Here is a 17,418-nt window from a genome sequence, read left to right on the forward strand (position 1 = left end):
TAGGTATGACTCATGGCCAGCTCAATATTAAGCATAGAGGGTCACACATATGGTAAGCATTGTGACGAGTAGAGGTTCGGATGTAAGATATCCGTTAGAGTCCCCATCTTATTGGATATCCAATTAGCTCCTGAATTATTGAATTCTATAGATGAGATCCAATAAGAGCCAATGAAAGATTATTGGATAGAGATCCACTAATTTAAGAAGCTTAGATAGTTGGATGGAAATCCAATATCCAATAGGGTAGGATCCATTATGGTTAAGTTGACAAGGGCCTCTATAAATTGGAGAGAACCAAAGGTTCATAGACTAGAGCTTATCTTGGTTGTCATCTCCTATCTCCTCTCCTCTTCTCCTCAAATAGCAGACTTGGAGATTTGAGGAGCGTCATTGCAGCCCTATTGTGTGGATCATCACTAGAGAGGAGGGTGCTTGACTTCTTTCATCCTATCCTATAAATCTACAAAGATTCAGGGATATACAATCTCCCTAGGTAAAACATAATCTTTCATATACATAGTTTTTGATTTTACGGATTTTGCGCACTAATCTTCGCACTACGACGAACATAATTTATGAGAAATTTGGGGATTTTGTTTTCTATTCTTCCACTATGCACGTGATGACGCCCCTAGATTTCCTTATAGATCGTAGGTTAATCATTATGAATCACATATGTCCAAAACAGCTCCTAAAGCATGTATTGGTGAATATTAGAGCTTCTACTTTTGCTACTCATTGCTAAAAGAGTGTGAGAGTGAAATGGAGTATAATAGGTGAGATGATGGGTTTAAAAGCTTATGAGAAAAGATTTCAATGATTAAATTGACTGTTGGAATATTGTTACAGGGCGGTACGATTAAAATTTCGATTGTTACCATCTGATACAACACCGTATCATTTGATATAAGGCTATTTCAAGTGAATCGTCCGATAATAGGTGGTCTGTATATCGATCTACTGGAGGACTAGTATGTACTGCTCGATACAAGTGATACAATTTGAAATTTAAATCATTGAATACTATAATGTATTTTCTCGTATTCAAATCAAATTATAATTATGGTATAATTTAAAATTTAAATCCTTGGATACTAAAATCAAATTATAGGTGCAGATATCTTTAAAATAGTTAAAGTAGATTCAGAGAATAAAAATTGTTCACGTCATTGTCTTGAGAAATCAAAATTTCCATGCTTTTATGAAATGACCGCTATTAGGTATAGAAATGTTAATCATATTATACAAGTGATACCAATAAGAAGACATATAATTATAAAATATTTCTTATGAGAAATAAACAATATTAGATGCGATGAGAAGATCATTACAATAGTCCACAGATCATTATAGTAGGTCAGCTTTAAATGCTGCATAATTTGTAATAATCTCACCAGTAAAAAATAAAGCTTTTTAAGAAGCTACCAAATGGAGTTACACCACAAAGGCATCTTTGGCATCAGTATCAAGTTTATCTAAAATCCTTGCATGTCAAATTATATATATATACCACATGATTTCTCCTTCGTAAATTCGAACCCAAGTGCAGATTTTATGCATCTCATTCTAGTCTGAGAAAAAAAATATATGGCTGCAACAGAGAAATAAAAAAAAGATAATTAGATATGGATGACAAGGAACTACTTGTGAGCTTTGGTAGAAGAGAAGCACAGAGATTTGAGACAATTCATAGTGACCAAAAATTTGGTAGCCATATCTGTTGTGTAGGACCCGCACACTAATTTTGCTGTCTTCTATAACATATTAAATGACTATGAACAATGGATCAACATCAGTTTTACAATTCTGATTTACCAATAACTATCCCAAAAAAATGAGCTCCAAATAAAATCGTAGTTCACTAGTGACAATTTTGTCTCAGCATCTCATCCCTAAAATAGCATGAATTTTTTTAGTTCTTATAGAATGCAAAATCTTGCGTAACAACAAATGAAACACCAAAAGAACTCAAAAGCTCACTAATAATAATTTCAGTGGTCATCCAATTGCTTTATGCTTCCAAATACGACATGTTCTTCTATAGATCCAAAATTTCCTACTTCCTTTTTCATCACCGGAAGTTTGTCATAGCTCATGATTGTAGTTGAAGTCATAAGGTCAGTACCAGAAGGCAGCCTTCAGGTAAAAGAATTGCAGCATGGCACAGAATGTATGTGTTGGCTGGTTCATCAAGGACAACATTTTGTAGACAGAGCATCATCCCTGATTACAGCACATGTGGATTCGATTCGGGTGGGAATAAATTGGTTAGGAATCTGTGAATCATCTCGAAGCTGGTAAATGTAATTACAGCAGCTGGAGTTGTTCGAAGCAAATTTGTTGCGCAACCATGGTAAAATCCAGAAATACCATCTTTCCGAAAGACTTTTTTTATGCAGTCAATGACACCTTTATACTGCATCTCAGCACGAAAACCTTGTTCTTGAAGCTTTGACCGTACCACCTATCATAAGAAGATAATTATGGAAAATGGAGACAAACTTAATGCTGTCTATGGTAAATTTGTTTGGCATGGTGAATGACTTTAATATCCTTGGCTAGAGGAAGTTACCTCATGAGGGTAGGTCAATGTCGATGCAACTATCTTTGAGATAGATGAAGCAACAGCTACATCACAAGCAGTAAGCGAATCAACTGTAGTATTATCTAACATAAGAGCATATATTAATGCAAAGAAGAAATTAATAGATTTATAATAACTTAACTATATAGTTTCAGATTAATGATAGATAATACCTCGTTCAGCCAGGCAACATTTAATCTTCTCATATGCAGGGAACTGTATGGCAACATGGCTTATCCCTGCCAAAGCAGGCACTAGACCACTGTGCAAGACATAATATCAGCACATTCAATTAATATGATATTCAAGTTGAATTTACAATAATGTCATATTACAGTTCTTCAAAAAGGCCTCACCTGTAAAGCCCTCGGATACCTTCTTCATGGGCTATTCTCCTCAATGAATTTAGTGTACCCTGATAAGGAACCATGCCCACCCTAAGTTCTTGAGCCTGCACATAGTGCATTAAATGGTTAAGGTTATAACAACTCAATAATTCAGACAACAAGTAACTTTTACTCTCCATGCATGCCTTAAAGAACTAAAGATCCATGGATCATGAAATCAAAAATATAATCACACTGGTTTAATTGCTGCCAATTGGTGTCCTTCATGTTTTTTCTTACATGTGAGTGCAACCCAGTAAACCTTGAGCTTGTAAAAGAATGACCATTATGCACTAGCTGTTAAAGGATCATGCATACTGACCACATGAATTTAGATGATTTGTTTACAGGGAAAAAAGGTGCCAACTTTTTAAAATGGTAACTCTAGTAATTATTTTTCTAACATCCTGATTATACTTCAATGTACCTCATAAAATTGTGAATTTGCTAAGACTGAAATTGTGGATTGGGAAATAATACTAGATAAGTTCAATAAATGGCTTTCTAGAATAACTCAGTTGGAGGAGTTTATTTTGGCATCCTTAAAGTCTGTCATTATATGATAATTGTGATGATCAGTGAAGAATATACACGTCAGGAAATTAGATGAGATACTAGAATATGATCCAATGACCTCTAAGATTTCACAGTAATGATACATTCACAAAAATCCTAGCAGTGTCTTAGCATTTAACTCTATGAAATAACAATATCAGGTAAAATTTTATTTAACAAAATCAAGAAATCGAAGTCCATGTAAAATTGTGCATAAAAAAAAAGAGAAAATAAATGCAGGTAAGCTTCACCTAGAACCTAAAATCATCATTTAAAAAGTGTATTTGAGTCTAAGGCTGATTAAAGACATTCAATATCTTCTAAGATGAAGGCAGAATAGGATATTAGGAATGCTATAAGTGAGCAATGAGAATCTACAGAAGCTGGAAAGTGAAATAGGAAAAATTAATGGTTTTTGGCCTACACAACAACATTCTTGCTTCTATAGCACTTCATTTTGCACAATAATTAACGGGAAAAAGAAGTTTCAAGCTGAAACAACTTATGTATGGACATAGCACAGTTATCAAGTAAAGATCAGAAACTTTAATTTCAAATTTCTGATGAGACAAATGCATGAACGTCAAACTTTAAGTTTGCTCTACATGCATGGATGTGAATAGCCCCCATTCAGGAAACATCCTTGGCAATATGCAAGACTATGACAAGACTCTGCAGAATTGAGTATAAAAATTGCCCTGTGAACAAACACAATATCCACAATGATAAAAGTTCTCAATGGAGCTGTCCAAGTAGAAGAAAAACCCTGATCAATTCTTTGAAAATGACAGAATGTGGCAGAACTAGAACTAAAATTTGTGCATCTTTTATCCACTATCTGATAACAAAAGAACTTTAAGAAAAAGAAATAGAACAAAAAGAGATCCAAAGTGCATCCTGAATCCATTATACAAGTAATTCATCATGTAAAAAAAAAGAATCCATCGTCTATAATATAATTCAAAATTTGCTTCAGAATGAATGGTAATTGCTACCAAACAAGGTGCTCAGTATTAACATATTCTCCTATTAAAATATATTGCTGGACATATCTGACATACTTGGAATCTTGTCTTGACAACCCAGAGTGGATTTGTCACAATAGTAGTAGCAACTCCAGCACCGGATGCAGCAAACATATTGGCACCTATAGATAGTTGATGGTTTCCATCTATCCAAGTATTGAATTTCATAAAGTACAATAAGAGAGCAAACTGAAACTAGTCAGTGAAAGGACACAAACTTCATATGAATATGTCATATACATATACTAACCATTTGAAGAAAGTAAGCTTTTTGATTGTTCATAGACTGTAAAGTAAACCTGGAAAGGTAGAAAATCACAAATTAGAAGGGAAATGTTAAAAATAAATTTAAAAAAATTGGGCAATCCAACGCACAAGGCTCCTGCCAATGCAAGTTCCTGGTTGAGTCAATGTTCATGTCATTGATCTTGTAATGTTCAAGTCAGTTCCGGAAGGAAAGCATTCAGAAAAAAAGAAAAGAATGTTCAAGACATAACCATGGTTCCTGAATTGGAAGTGACCAACAAATCAATCTCGGTTTGTATCTCTATCCCAACAATAATTTTGCAAAAAGTCAATCCCGAATTTTTTTTAATTTTAACTCAGAATATCCACCTAACAATCATATTTCTGCAAAAGAATGTTAACCAACTAAACACAATACACCATACAAATCTCTTGCAGTTAATTTACATAAGTGACCAACTAATTACAAAAATATTCTGTCCACCAAGAAACTTAGATAAAAGACCATGACAGAACCTACCTGATGTAGCTTCTATAAATAGATCAAACATAAATTTTCATCTTGCTGAATAAGACAATGACTTACAGCCCAGTTAGGGAGCAACGCCAAAACAGTTGGTGACAATCCTCGATACATGCCAAGAACACCTTCCCTTTTGACTATTTGCTCAAGACTTCTAATTATGATGCTACCTAATAAAAAAATAAATACAAGAATTATTTCTGGAGAATAATGAATCAATTAGGATAAACAATTTCTGCCTCTTGGATGTATCGGCTAAATATCATGAAAACAACAAACTAACAACTGCAAGCTTTTATGAGTTTCACAATGTAGCAGCATTGACCGACACTATAATCACTAATAATTTCTCTCTTAACTTATATCAATTACTAAAAATAATGTATTTCTTTATTATTAACTTCCATATTTGTATATTATAGTTAAGGAAATGATTAAATTTGATTTCCTTAATCATGTGGATAAGTTAGGAATTTTACTAGTCAATTAAATTATTAATTGATTTATTTCCTAATAAGTGATGTGATTTTTAGAAATAAATAGTATACATTCCATTTTTATGTGTAAACCATAATAAATGAATATTATATTTCTATCTTTATGTGTGAAAGCAAAATATAAATAAATTTAAAATAAAAATTAAATATTTACTTACCTTTCAGGGAGATCTTTATCTTCTCCCATATAAGGGGGCTCCTTTTTCCTCATTTCTCACTAAATACAATGGGAGGATTAAGGAGAGGATTTCTCAAGGAGATGATCCCGAGAAAAGGATCGTCGAGAAGAGGTAGGATCCTTTTTTTTTTTAATTAGCTTTGATTTATGTTTTGAAATCTTGATGTTGAGATTGTTATATATTTATAATGCACAATAATGTTTTAATTTTGAAATTTCATGATTAGTAAATAATGATAATTGATTTGTAATGTTAGAATGATTATTTGATTTATATTGATCTCTTAAGCTTAAGTAAATTTTAATATTTATTTAATTATTAAAATCCTTATTTTTAAATTAACATAATAGTTCTAATTTATTTAATTAGATATATCTATGTTTCAAGAATTATGTGTGAATTTCTATGATATAATAAGTTTTAAATTTAAGATAATGAATTTAAATTTTTTAATTCATGAATTTGATTTATTCTTTAATAATTTTAAATATTGAAATCTAATTTAATAAGAGGAGTCTAATTGGGGTCTGACTTGAGTTAGGTTGATTTGTCAGACCGGATCGACTTAGCCTATGTGGTCATGTACGACCTAGCCCATGTAGTCAGGTACGACCTAGCTCATGTGACTAGGCATGACCCAACCCATGTGACCAAGTAGAAGCCAACCCATGTAGCAAGGTATGACCCAACCCATGTGGCCAAGCATGACCCAGTCCATGTGACCACGTACGTATCAGCCCATGTGGTAAGGTACGACCCATCTCATATGGCCAAGCATGACCCAACACATGTGGCAAGGTACAACCCAATCATATGGCAAGATATGAGCCAACTCATACGGCTTGGTGTTGAATCTCGGATTTTGATGATGAAACAAATTGTTAGTGTTTATGATTTGATATGCGTTTTGAGTGACGCAGGTAGCTTCAATCAGGGAGAGACAATTAAAGCGGGAAGAATCATGTTGGGCCGGAGAAAAACATGTCAGAAGATTGGACGTTGAACCGAAAGATCGGTCGATATATCGACAAAAGGCTTCGGGCCATGAGTTCGGACATCAAGCCAAAAAGAGCAAAAATTACGCCAAGGAAATCGGAGTTGCGAAGGACAACTGGTCGATTGAGCAATAGGCCGCATGAGAGGACGATGCACCGAAGAATCGGACGAAGCGTCGGGGACTAATGATATACCGGACAATATGATTCAAGCTTTGTAATAATTGTCTAGATCGAAGTAGATTTTATTTGTGCAGGATTAACTATGATACTGATCAAGGCATAAAGCAAAATGAAGTCCTAGAGTCAAGAACGAGATTTTGTTGGGAGTTCGAGAGTTCGTCGGAAGTCCGGACGTTCATCGAAAGTTTTGCTAGAATTCACTGAGAAGTTCAGGACCTTGCCGAAGAAGCTCGTCGGACTCGCCAACAAGATCGTCGTGAAGTCCAGGAGCTTGACGGGAGTCCGCTGGAACATTGCCGAGAGATCATTGGAAGTTCGCCGGAAGCTCGCCGGAAGAAACCTAGACTAACCGGACCGGATTTGCTTAGTGTATATCTTAAATTTCGTAGTTAGCATATACTTGGGATTGGCATTGGGCCAACCCAATTAGGGGTCAGTTGGGCCTATGTATGGATTGTGCTGGGCCCAATGAAAGGCCCAAACAGTGACCCAACAGGTGGCACCGTTATGGCACAATCTTCGAGATTGTGTCAAGCGGTGGTACCACTAGTCTGAGCAGTAGTACCGCCCAAACACAGTCTCCCAGGTGGTAGTACCGCCAGACTGGACGGTGGTACCACCTAATGTCAGTGCTGCAGGCGATGGTACCGCCAGGACCCGGGAAACTCGGGATGAGACCTTTTTTGGCTCCAATTTTGAAGCCAATTGAGGGCTATAAATACCCCTTACTTCTCAACTGGTAAAGAAAGAGAAGTGATAAGAACTGATCCCATACTATAGTGAAATAGCTTGCAAAAGTTGAGAGTTCACCTTTATCATTTCTAAGTGTGAAAGTTTGTAAAATGAGAGTGAGCCACTTGTGAAAGTTCTATAAATGGGTGATTGATCTTTGCCCTTCAAGAAAGATCAATAGTGGAAGCCGGTGACCTTATTGGAGGAGGTATCGAGAGTGGATATAGGTCGGACGACCGAACCACTATAAAATTGGCGTGTTATTCTCTGGTTTACATTTATATTGTTGTCATTTACATACTGCAAATTGCTTTACTTACTTATTCATTACGCTTTCCAGTTAAGTATCTTTATGATATCGGTTTTCATCAAACAAAATATTTTTAAAGCCAACGTTTTTACCACTGCACTAATTCACCCTCCTTCTTAGTGCTGACTCGTTCCTAACAGTTGGTATTAGAGCCACGTTATTTCTCATTTGGTTTAACACCCAAGAGAAATGACTCTTTTCGGCTTTCAAGAGGACTTGTCTATCTTTCGTCCTCCCATGTTCAATGGGACGAACTACACATATTGGAAAACTCGAATAAGAGTTTTCTTACTTTTTATTGATTTAAATTTATGGAATATGGTCGAAAACAGATTTCAAAGGTCTTCTCTTCCAATGAACGATTGGAATGATTTGGAGAATAATACTTTTTCTTTAAATGCTAGAGCTATGAATGCTTTATTTTGCGCCTTAGACAAAAACGAATTCAATCGGGTTTCTATATGTGAAACGACTTTTGATATTTGGCATACTTTGAAATCACACACAAAGGCACTAGTAGAATAAAAGATTCTAAGATAAATCTTTTGATACATGATTTTGAACTTTTTCGGATGAAGCTAAGCGAGACTATTGGAAACCTGTACACCCGTTTTACGAATGTTATCAATAGTCTAAAATCTCTTGGTAAAAGTTTTTCGAATATTGAACTTGTGAATAAAGTTTTACGATCACTTTCTAAAAATTGGGATTCGAAAATAATGACAATACAAGAATCAAAGAACTTAAACTATTTTCTGATCGAAGAACTTATCGGGTCTTTGATGACCTACGAAATGACCAATGTGGCACATGACGAACTTGAGAACAACCTTCCAAATAACAAGAAGGATTTGACAGTTAGAACAAAAGAAGACTACTTGAGAGAAAACTCAAGTGATGGTGATAATGATGATCTTAAACTCTTAATATTAAAATTTAAAAAGTTCATAAAATAAGAATCGAAAATTAAAAATGAACTAAAAAAGAAGAGGTTGCCAAAGAAGAAGAAGAAAGCACTTTGGGATGAAACGAGTACCTCCGAAGACGAGGAGTAAACCAACAAATGCGAGGTGGCGAACTACTCCTTCACGACTTCCGATGACGAGGTAACTAAAAACCCTTTACTTTATTTCGAAATTACATGATGCTTTTCATGAGTTATCTTTAAATTTAGAAATAAATAAAAATATAAATAAAAGGTGATCATGCTTTTCTTTTTTTAGCTAATTTTGAAAATGATAATGATAATTGCATGTTTCATGAAAATACAATAAAATGTAAATTTAATGATTAATCCTATGTATGTTTTTAAGAAAAAATAATGTGTTCTAAATTGATGATTTTTGAATGTGATTAAAAATGCTTCATGTTTAATGAAATCATGCTTGATGATTTAATAATGCATAATGATCATGCTTAATGAGTTTATATTTCAAAATTATGCATGATGATTCTTGTAATTTATGGTTTATCGATTTTTACCATAATGAAAGTTGTTTTTTCGATTTTAAAAATGATGCATGTTTTGATTTGGCATAAATGAAAAAAGCATGTTTATATGAAATAATGTAACTATCATACTTGACGATTTTATATTTAATTATGCATGATGATTTAAAGTAATGATGATTTTTAGGTAATTTATGGTTTATTGATCTTGATGATTTCCATAATGAGATTTGCTCTTTCGGTTTTAAACGATGATATATATTTTGATTTGACGAAAAGGACAAGGGCATGCATTCATGAAATCAATCACTTAAATTAAAACAACTAAAAAGAGAAAAATATTTTTCTTGCAAATTTTTTTTTCTCTATCTTATCGATTTTTCAAAAAGAGAGATTGATGAATCTATTTGTATCATTTTTATGAATCTCTTAGACTATGAAAATGATTTTGATGATTTGAATTTAAATGAGTTTTATCCAAATCATGATCTTGATTTCTTGGAATTACTTGAGATTTTTTTTTTTGAATCAAGATCTCTTTTTTGTACTCCTACGATTTTTTCTTAGTATTTTTTTAAAGAGGAGATTTACTATATGAATCATGTCTTTTGGTAGTCACATGATCTTATCTTTCATGACATGATTTCTTCGTATTTATGGCTTGTATGCCGTGTAATTATTGAAATATTTTACACCATTATGTTCTTCCCTTCTTTCTTGTTTACAATGATAAAGGGGAGAAAGGAAATCACTGACATTTCAAGAGATTGATAAATCTCTTTATTTCATTTGAATCTCTTGAAAGTGACTTTGTTGATTTGACAAATTGATGAGTTGAAATGATAATAGTTTAAAAATATTTATTCAAATGCATGAATCAATAATCTTTTCATCAAATGAATCATGATTTTTTCTTATGAATTCTTGGAATTATAATATGAGATTTTTTATGAATTAAGATCATTTACTATGAGTCTACTTTTCGCTATTTGAGTTATCCAAAAGAATCATAATTTATCTTTTGATATTCATAATTTGTCTTCATGAATTATATATCTCATCACCAAGTTAATTTTTCTTGATATATTTCATGTGATGATTTGAAAAATGATGTAATGGGAAAAGTTTTGCAACCATCCCTTCTTTTTTACAATGACAAATGGGCAGCAAAACTTACTAGTTTGCTCATCTCAAAAGAGAAGAAAGAACTTGCTTTCTTGAACATATCAAATATCACTAGCTTACAGTTTCTAATATGATGTATCACTTGCTAAATTTGCTAGCTTACAAATTGTAAGGAGAAAAACTTGCAACTTGCAAAAGGAAGCAAGAATTGCAAGCTTGCACACTTCAACAAAAGGCAAAAATGCTATCTTGTATTCCTTTTCGAAAACTTACTAGCTTAAACATTACAAAGAAAAGCAAATATGCTAAACTCTACATATCTCTAAAACTTGCTAGCTTGTATATTCAATACTCGCTATCTTACTAGCTTGCATAATGATATGTGCAATGATGTTTCAAAAACCTAAAATTATACGATGATATATGATGTTTCAAAAACTTGAAATTATGCAATGATTTGACATTATATCTTAAACACTTGATAGTTGCACTTCTCCTTTTTGTTGATGATAAAGGGATTTTATCATGATACATGTTGCTTGGATTTTTAAATCCAAGAGTTCTATTAATATAGCATATTGATAGGGGGAGTTAAAGTTAACTCCGTCATCAATTGGTTGTCATCATAAAAAAAGGGGAGATTGTTGAATCTCGGATTTTGATGATGAAACCAATTGTTAGTGTTTATGATTTGATATGCGTTTTGAGTGATGCAGGTAGCTTCGATCAGGGAGAGACAATTAAAGCAGGAAGAATCATGTTAGGCCGGAGAAAAAGATGTTAGAAGATTAGACGTCGAACCGAAGGATCGGTCGACGTATCGACAGAAGGCTTCGGGCTATGAGTTCGGGCATCGGGCCAAGAAGAGCGAAAATTATGTCGAGGAAATCGGAGTTGCGGAGGACAACTGATTGATTCGACAATAGGCCGTAAGAGAGAATGATGCGCCGAAGAATCGGAAGAAGCGTTGGGGACCAAAGACATACCGGACAATATGATTCAAGCTTTGTAATAATTGTCTAGATCGAATTAGGTTTTATTTGTGCAGGATTAACTACGATAGCGATTAAGGAATAAAGCAAAATGAAGTCCCAGAGTCAAGAACGAGATTTCGTTGGGAGTTCGAGAGTTCGTCGAAAGTCTGGACGTTTGTCGGAAGTTCTACCGGAATTGACCGAGAAGTCCAGGAGCTTGCCGAAGAAGCTCGTCGGAACTCGCCAAGAAGATCGTCGTGAAGTCCAGGAGCTTGCCGGGAGTCTGCTGGAACATTGTCGAGAGATTATCGGAAGTTCGTCGGAAGATCGTTGGAAGCTCGTCGGAAGAAACCTAGACTAACCGGACCGGATTTGCTTAGTGTATGTCTTAAATTTTATAGTTAGCACATAATTGGGATTGGCATTAGGCCAACCCAATTAGGGGCTAGTTGGGCCCATGTATAAACTGTGTTGGGCCTAATGAAAGGCCCAAACAGTAACCTAACAGGTGGCACCGTCATGGCACAGTCTCCGAGATTGTGTCAGACTGTCAAGCGATGGTACCACCAGTCTGGGTAGTGGTACCGCCCAGTGTCAGTGTCAGGCAGTGATACCGCCCAGACATAGTCTCCCAAGCGGTAGTACCGCCAGTTTGGGTGATTGTTCACGCCCAATATCAGTGCTGCAGGCGGTGGTACTGCCCGGCACAAGCGGTGGTACCTCTAGGACACGGGAAATCCGGGATGAGATATTTTTTGGCTCCAATTTTAAAGCCAATTGAGGGCTATAAATACCCCTTACTTCTCAACCGGTAAAGAAAGAACAGTGATAAGAATTGATCCCATACTATAGTGGAATCATGGTATATAGTTTCGAATAGTATCGCTCAGTACGAGCGATACGTACCGATCCGACGGCATACCGGTATGCGAACCGTCCGCTATCGGACGAAACATGCTACAGTGCTATACTGTAGCACTGCTACAGTAAGAGGAAGAACTATTTAAAACCACTCGGTACGCCCTGGTGTACCGAGCGGTACACGATACCGTACCGTACCGTACCGAGCCAACCTCGAAACATCGGTACGATACGGTATTGTATACCTTGAGTGAAATAGCTTGCAAAAGTTGAGAGTTCACCTCCATCATTTCTAAGTGTAAAAGTTTGTAAAAGGAGATTGAGCCACTTGTGAAAGTTCTGTAAAGAGGTGATTGATCTTTGCCCTTCAAGAAAGATCAATAGTGGAAGCCGGTGAACTCATTGGAGGAGGTATCGGGAGTGGATGTAGGTCGGACGACCGAACCACTATAAAATTGACGTGTTCTTCTCTGGTTTGCATTTCTATTATTGCCATTTACATACTGCAATTTGCTTTACTTATTCATTACGCTTCCATATACTTTCAAGTTAAGTATCTTTATGATATCGATTTTCATCAAACGAAATATTTTTCAAGCTGACGTTTTTACCGCTGCACTAATTCAACCCCCCCTCTTAGTGCCGACTCGTTCCTAACACTAGGTACGACCTAGTTCACGTGGGTCAGATATGACCTCAACTCATGTGTCTAGGTACAACCAACTCACGAGCCAAGTATGACCCAATTTGGTGGTAAGGCTCAGCCCAACTTATGAGTGAGGCTTAGCCTAGTCCATGAAGTTAAGCTCGTCTAGCTAAGCGATTGACATTAGACACATCGTCGCTCCTCTATGTAGCCATTGTACCTCAACTTAACCTATTTCTTAGAACAGATATATGCAGCGCATGTGACCCGTCCAAGACTCAAGTGGGTTGGTTCGGTTTGGGATAACACCATATGACAGTCCAATTTCCTCTTCCTTTATTGGTTTAAGATCGTTAATTGACTAAAACAGACAGGTTTGATCGGTTAAAGTCGGTTTAAGATGATTCCATACTAACTTAACTAGTTTAAACCTATTTGACCTAATCAAAATCAATCAAATCTAAATTAGACCAATCTAGGGTGATTCCAGATCGATTCTATAAGAATTTGAGGTCGATTCCATTAGGTTATAAACGAATTGAGTTTGGTTGAAGTCAATTAAGCTATTCCAATTAGGGTTTTAGCTGATTGAGACTATTAAGAGATTGATGTTTCATGTCTTTATAATTTGATGAACTTAAAGGTTTTATCTAAATATGTCATTTGAAAATAATTATTGATTTTTTACTTTTCCTAAGTTTATGATATTGATATGATTGTTACCATGTAGTCGATGTGACTCGGCTAGTGGTTCATATTGGAAGTGCAACCAATGAAAGGAGCTGTGAGCCCATCATAATATGGAGCCACCAATGAAGATTATCTAATAGATCATACATCAAGCATGATCTTTCATAATATTTGATCATATTGATTTCTTAATGCATATGTGAGTGAATAGATGAATATAAATGAATGATCATGAATGTTTATGTATCCTTACCAAGGGCAGGAATGACGATTCCTTTCGAGAATTAGCGGGCCAATAGACTGATAGTTAGATGGTTCCTTCATTCGTTGTTGGAAGGAACGTGTCCCCACTTAGGCGGGTGATGAATACTACTTCATCCACTGTTGGGAGTGCGATATGGATTATCTCTATCCGTTGTTAGGCGGAATTCATCCCGTAGAGTTTGCCTCTCCATCCACTGTTGGGAGAGTACACCATCGAGTGTAATATATACTTTTGTTATCTAGTTATTATGTATGTGTTGCACGTGGCTAATGCATGATTTTATTTATTATATAAGAAACTATCATCGTTTTTTTTATGCGTAAGTTTTATGATGAATCGATATATTATTATTTTTATTAAATTATTGACATTTGTTTCATAAATATTAAAGATTATTTTCATGATTTTTCCGAGGTTCCTACTAGCATGTGTGGGTGCTGATATGTTTTTACCTTATATTTATTTTCAGAGTAATCTATAACTTTGTAATAGATATGAAGTTTAGGTGGAAGAGACTTGTGACCCTACCAAGTAGATGTGATCCTTTTTTTAGTTAATAGAATATTTACTATTGTAAAGACAAGGATTTAAATTCAAAGATGAAGAAAAACGAGGGGGGGGGGGGGTGGGGTGTGTGTATTTTGTAAATTATGAATAATAATAATAATAAAATGATGATTTATTACATTTTATAAATTTGGAGATGCGATAGGCACATTCACACTAGAGATGATATTTAGTGATTCAATCACATCCAACTACAGAGGCTATCAGATTCTAATTCAAGTCATATGTCCAAGAATCACATTCTAAAACAGACTAACCACTACAAACGGCAGAGATAGTATACTTCAATTATCACCATATGATGTAAATACATGAGATTTAGCACTCTAGTTGATGTAGCACCAATATCTATGCTCTGGCATCACTTTGAAGGCTCAATTACCCATTTAACAAAATATTCACATAATTGAGGCCAAATATACATAATGTTCTGTAACAAATTGACTTTGAATCAAGAGAGAATAATTTTAATAGGAAAGTTAGTTTATGGCATTAAATTTATGACATGACTTAAATAGAAATTCCCTGTTATGTTATTCAGGCTTTTCTTATGACATTTCTGCTGCAGACAAAAGTTAGATACATATATTGTCTAAGTTTCAAACCAGAGAGGTACAGCACACAGTTTCATTTTACATCACTCAAACTATCTATTTATAGATTTATACCAAAACTGAGTGTTGAAATTATTATTTTAGTATATACAAATTTCAAGTCTGACAAACATTGTAGAAATGCTTAGATGTTGTCCAAGGAAAGCATTTAAAAGTGGTATGCAGTTTGAGGTGAAAAATAACAATGTATAAGTGGAAAGGCCATTGATCATATGAATTAACTGTGAAATAGCAAGTCTAATCTAGGAATGTTGTCCCATCCATCGCTTATGAATTGGATTTCTTTAAAATATATTTCTACACTTTAGAATTTTCAAACACCGACTTTCGCCTTTTCCCCTTTCATATTTGCCTCTCATTCCATTGACAACAACATTATTTCCAAGCATTTTCTCCCTATTTGTCCATGTCCCACATTTCTTCATGCTTTACCAAGCCCCTTTGTTCTATTATATTCTTTCTATATTTTGTCTTGTTTTCTAATTGTAAAAGTTTTTTCTCTATTTTGTCTTGTTTTCTAATTGTACACATCCTTTTAGTTGGATCTTCTGTCATCCTTTTCTCTTGTTTCCCGTATTCATTTTGGTATCATTCTGACACTAGCAGCCATTAATCTTAGAGACTTTTATTATAGGAACTTTTGATGCCAAGATCGTAGAATACTTCCAAAGCAAAATTGCACAAACAGAACACAAACAAATAGAGCCTACTTGAGTGTTGAAAAATTGTATCTCGAAAGAGAGGATTAGAAGCAAAGAGAGCATACTTAATTGTGGCAGTTTGAGTCACCTAAATCTTGGTTTCTTTCTCAAAGTTATAAAGCTCACTCTTCAAAATTTTTTTTAAACCTTAATTTAAAAAAGAAAAACCAAGATGGGGAACCAATTGGGAAGTCTATGTATTTGTATACTGTGTACATAGACCATAAGATCACAAAATTTTTAGTAAGAACTAAAAAAATTAATGCGGAGAACAACTTGGGCAGCTTAATTATTCAAGCTTTTTTATACAAAAGACCGCAAGATTGATGATTTATTTTTTAAATTACTTCAAATTATTCAATGCATATTAAGATCCTCGTGTCAACACATTCCAGAATATGCATTAATTGACAACAGAGACATCTAAATTATCCACCATAAAGAAGGCATGTCTATGAGGTACAAAAACCAAAAGAGCACCTAAAAAAATACAGAAAAATATATGTCAGCAAAAATGGAATCAAAATGATCCAAACAGCTAAAATCCATACCTTTAGCACCATTGCTATCTATTTTTGGCAATCCATGGACCTGCAACCTGGTCTTGATCACATCCAATGGGCAAACAAAAGTAGCCGCAATGGCACCTATCCGAAAATTCCAAACTCCACCATGACCATAGCAAATAATCCAATAAAAACTTATGTTCGCATAATAAGATGGGGAAATTAAAGATTTGGGAGTACCAGCGGAAGCGCCGGCGGCGGCGTGGCAGAGGAGTCCTCTGGTCGTAAGGCTATGGGTCTCGGTCGCCATCGAGGGAATTCGTGCCGAAGACGGATCGATAGAGGCAGGGGCACCAACCGAGAACTTGGATTTCCTCTCTCGGGAGGGGCGTAGCGGAGATCCAGCGTCGCATGGGCTCGAGAGCCAGAACCAAGGAGCTCCTCGCAAGGACTCAACCGGAGCGAGAAGGATCGAACAGCAGGAAGAAGATCAAATTAGGGTTCCGATCGGAACGAGGGACTGCGGAGCGACGCCATTATCGGAAGGCCTTCTCCTCCCCTTCCTCCATCTCCTCCTCACGTCCCTCGTAGGCTGTTTCCAACGGAGGCTGTCACATGATGCGCGAAGAGGGGACGATTGGATTAGGAAGCGACATTGGTCGTTGGATTCGATCCCGACGGCTGCTGGGAAATCCTGAAAGCCTATTTTAACGGACGCGATGAGTCGCTGCCGTCCGTGCTCGGATCGCCTGCTTCTACTCGAGCAGGAGACTCCCAATTCACGGTGCGGGAATTACAGGAA

General features: G+C 35.5%; 1 protein-coding gene across 4 annotated transcripts; it reads right to left on the bottom strand.

Moving 5' to 3' along the window:
- Nucleotides 1–1,693: 1,693 nt before the first annotated feature.
- Nucleotides 1,694–17,316, bottom strand: LOC103971277 (nicotinamide adenine dinucleotide transporter 1, chloroplastic). Of its 4 annotated transcripts, none has more exons than XM_018820219.2 (9): nucleotides 16,857–17,316; nucleotides 16,662–16,775; nucleotides 5,386–5,492; nucleotides 4,804–4,852; nucleotides 4,590–4,699; nucleotides 2,944–3,038; nucleotides 2,761–2,849; nucleotides 2,576–2,658; nucleotides 1,694–2,467 (listed from the first exon to the last, which is right to left on the bottom strand). In XM_018820219.2, exons 1-9 carry the CDS (start codon nucleotides 16,924–16,926, stop codon nucleotides 2,231–2,233), a joined length of 954 nt encoding a protein of 317 aa, XP_018675764.2. In that variant the 5' UTR covers nucleotides 16,927–17,316; the 3' UTR covers nucleotides 1,694–2,230. The 4 variants fall into 4 exon arrangements, with proteins under 4 accessions (XP_018675764.2, XP_018675765.2, XP_018675763.2 ...); XM_018820220.2 differs by having other exon boundaries at nucleotides 2,576–2,631; nucleotides 16,857–17,311; XM_018820218.2 differs by having other exon boundaries at nucleotides 2,576–2,670; nucleotides 16,857–17,309.
- Between the last annotated feature and the right edge of the window lie 102 nt (nucleotides 17,317–17,418).

The sequence above is a fragment of the Musa acuminata genome, chromosome BXJ2-11, assembly GCF_036884655.1.
Source record: "Musa acuminata AAA Group cultivar baxijiao chromosome BXJ2-11, Cavendish_Baxijiao_AAA, whole genome shotgun sequence".
Classification (NCBI taxonomy): domain Eukaryota; kingdom Viridiplantae; phylum Streptophyta; class Magnoliopsida; order Zingiberales; family Musaceae; genus Musa; species Musa acuminata.

Coding starts and splice junctions, on each gene's coding strand:
- LOC103971277 (XM_018820218.2), bottom strand. CDS start 16,926: ATGGCGACCGAGACCCATAGCCTTACGACCAGAGGACTCCTCTGCCAC. Junction 4,700..4,803: donor AAGCTTACTTTCTTCAAATG/GTTAGTATATGT, acceptor ATACTTGGATAG/ATGGAAACCATCAACTATCT. Junction 3,039..4,589: donor TTGTCAAGACAAGATTCCAA/GTATGTCAGATA, acceptor CACTATGTGCAG/GCTCAAGAACTTAGGGTGGG.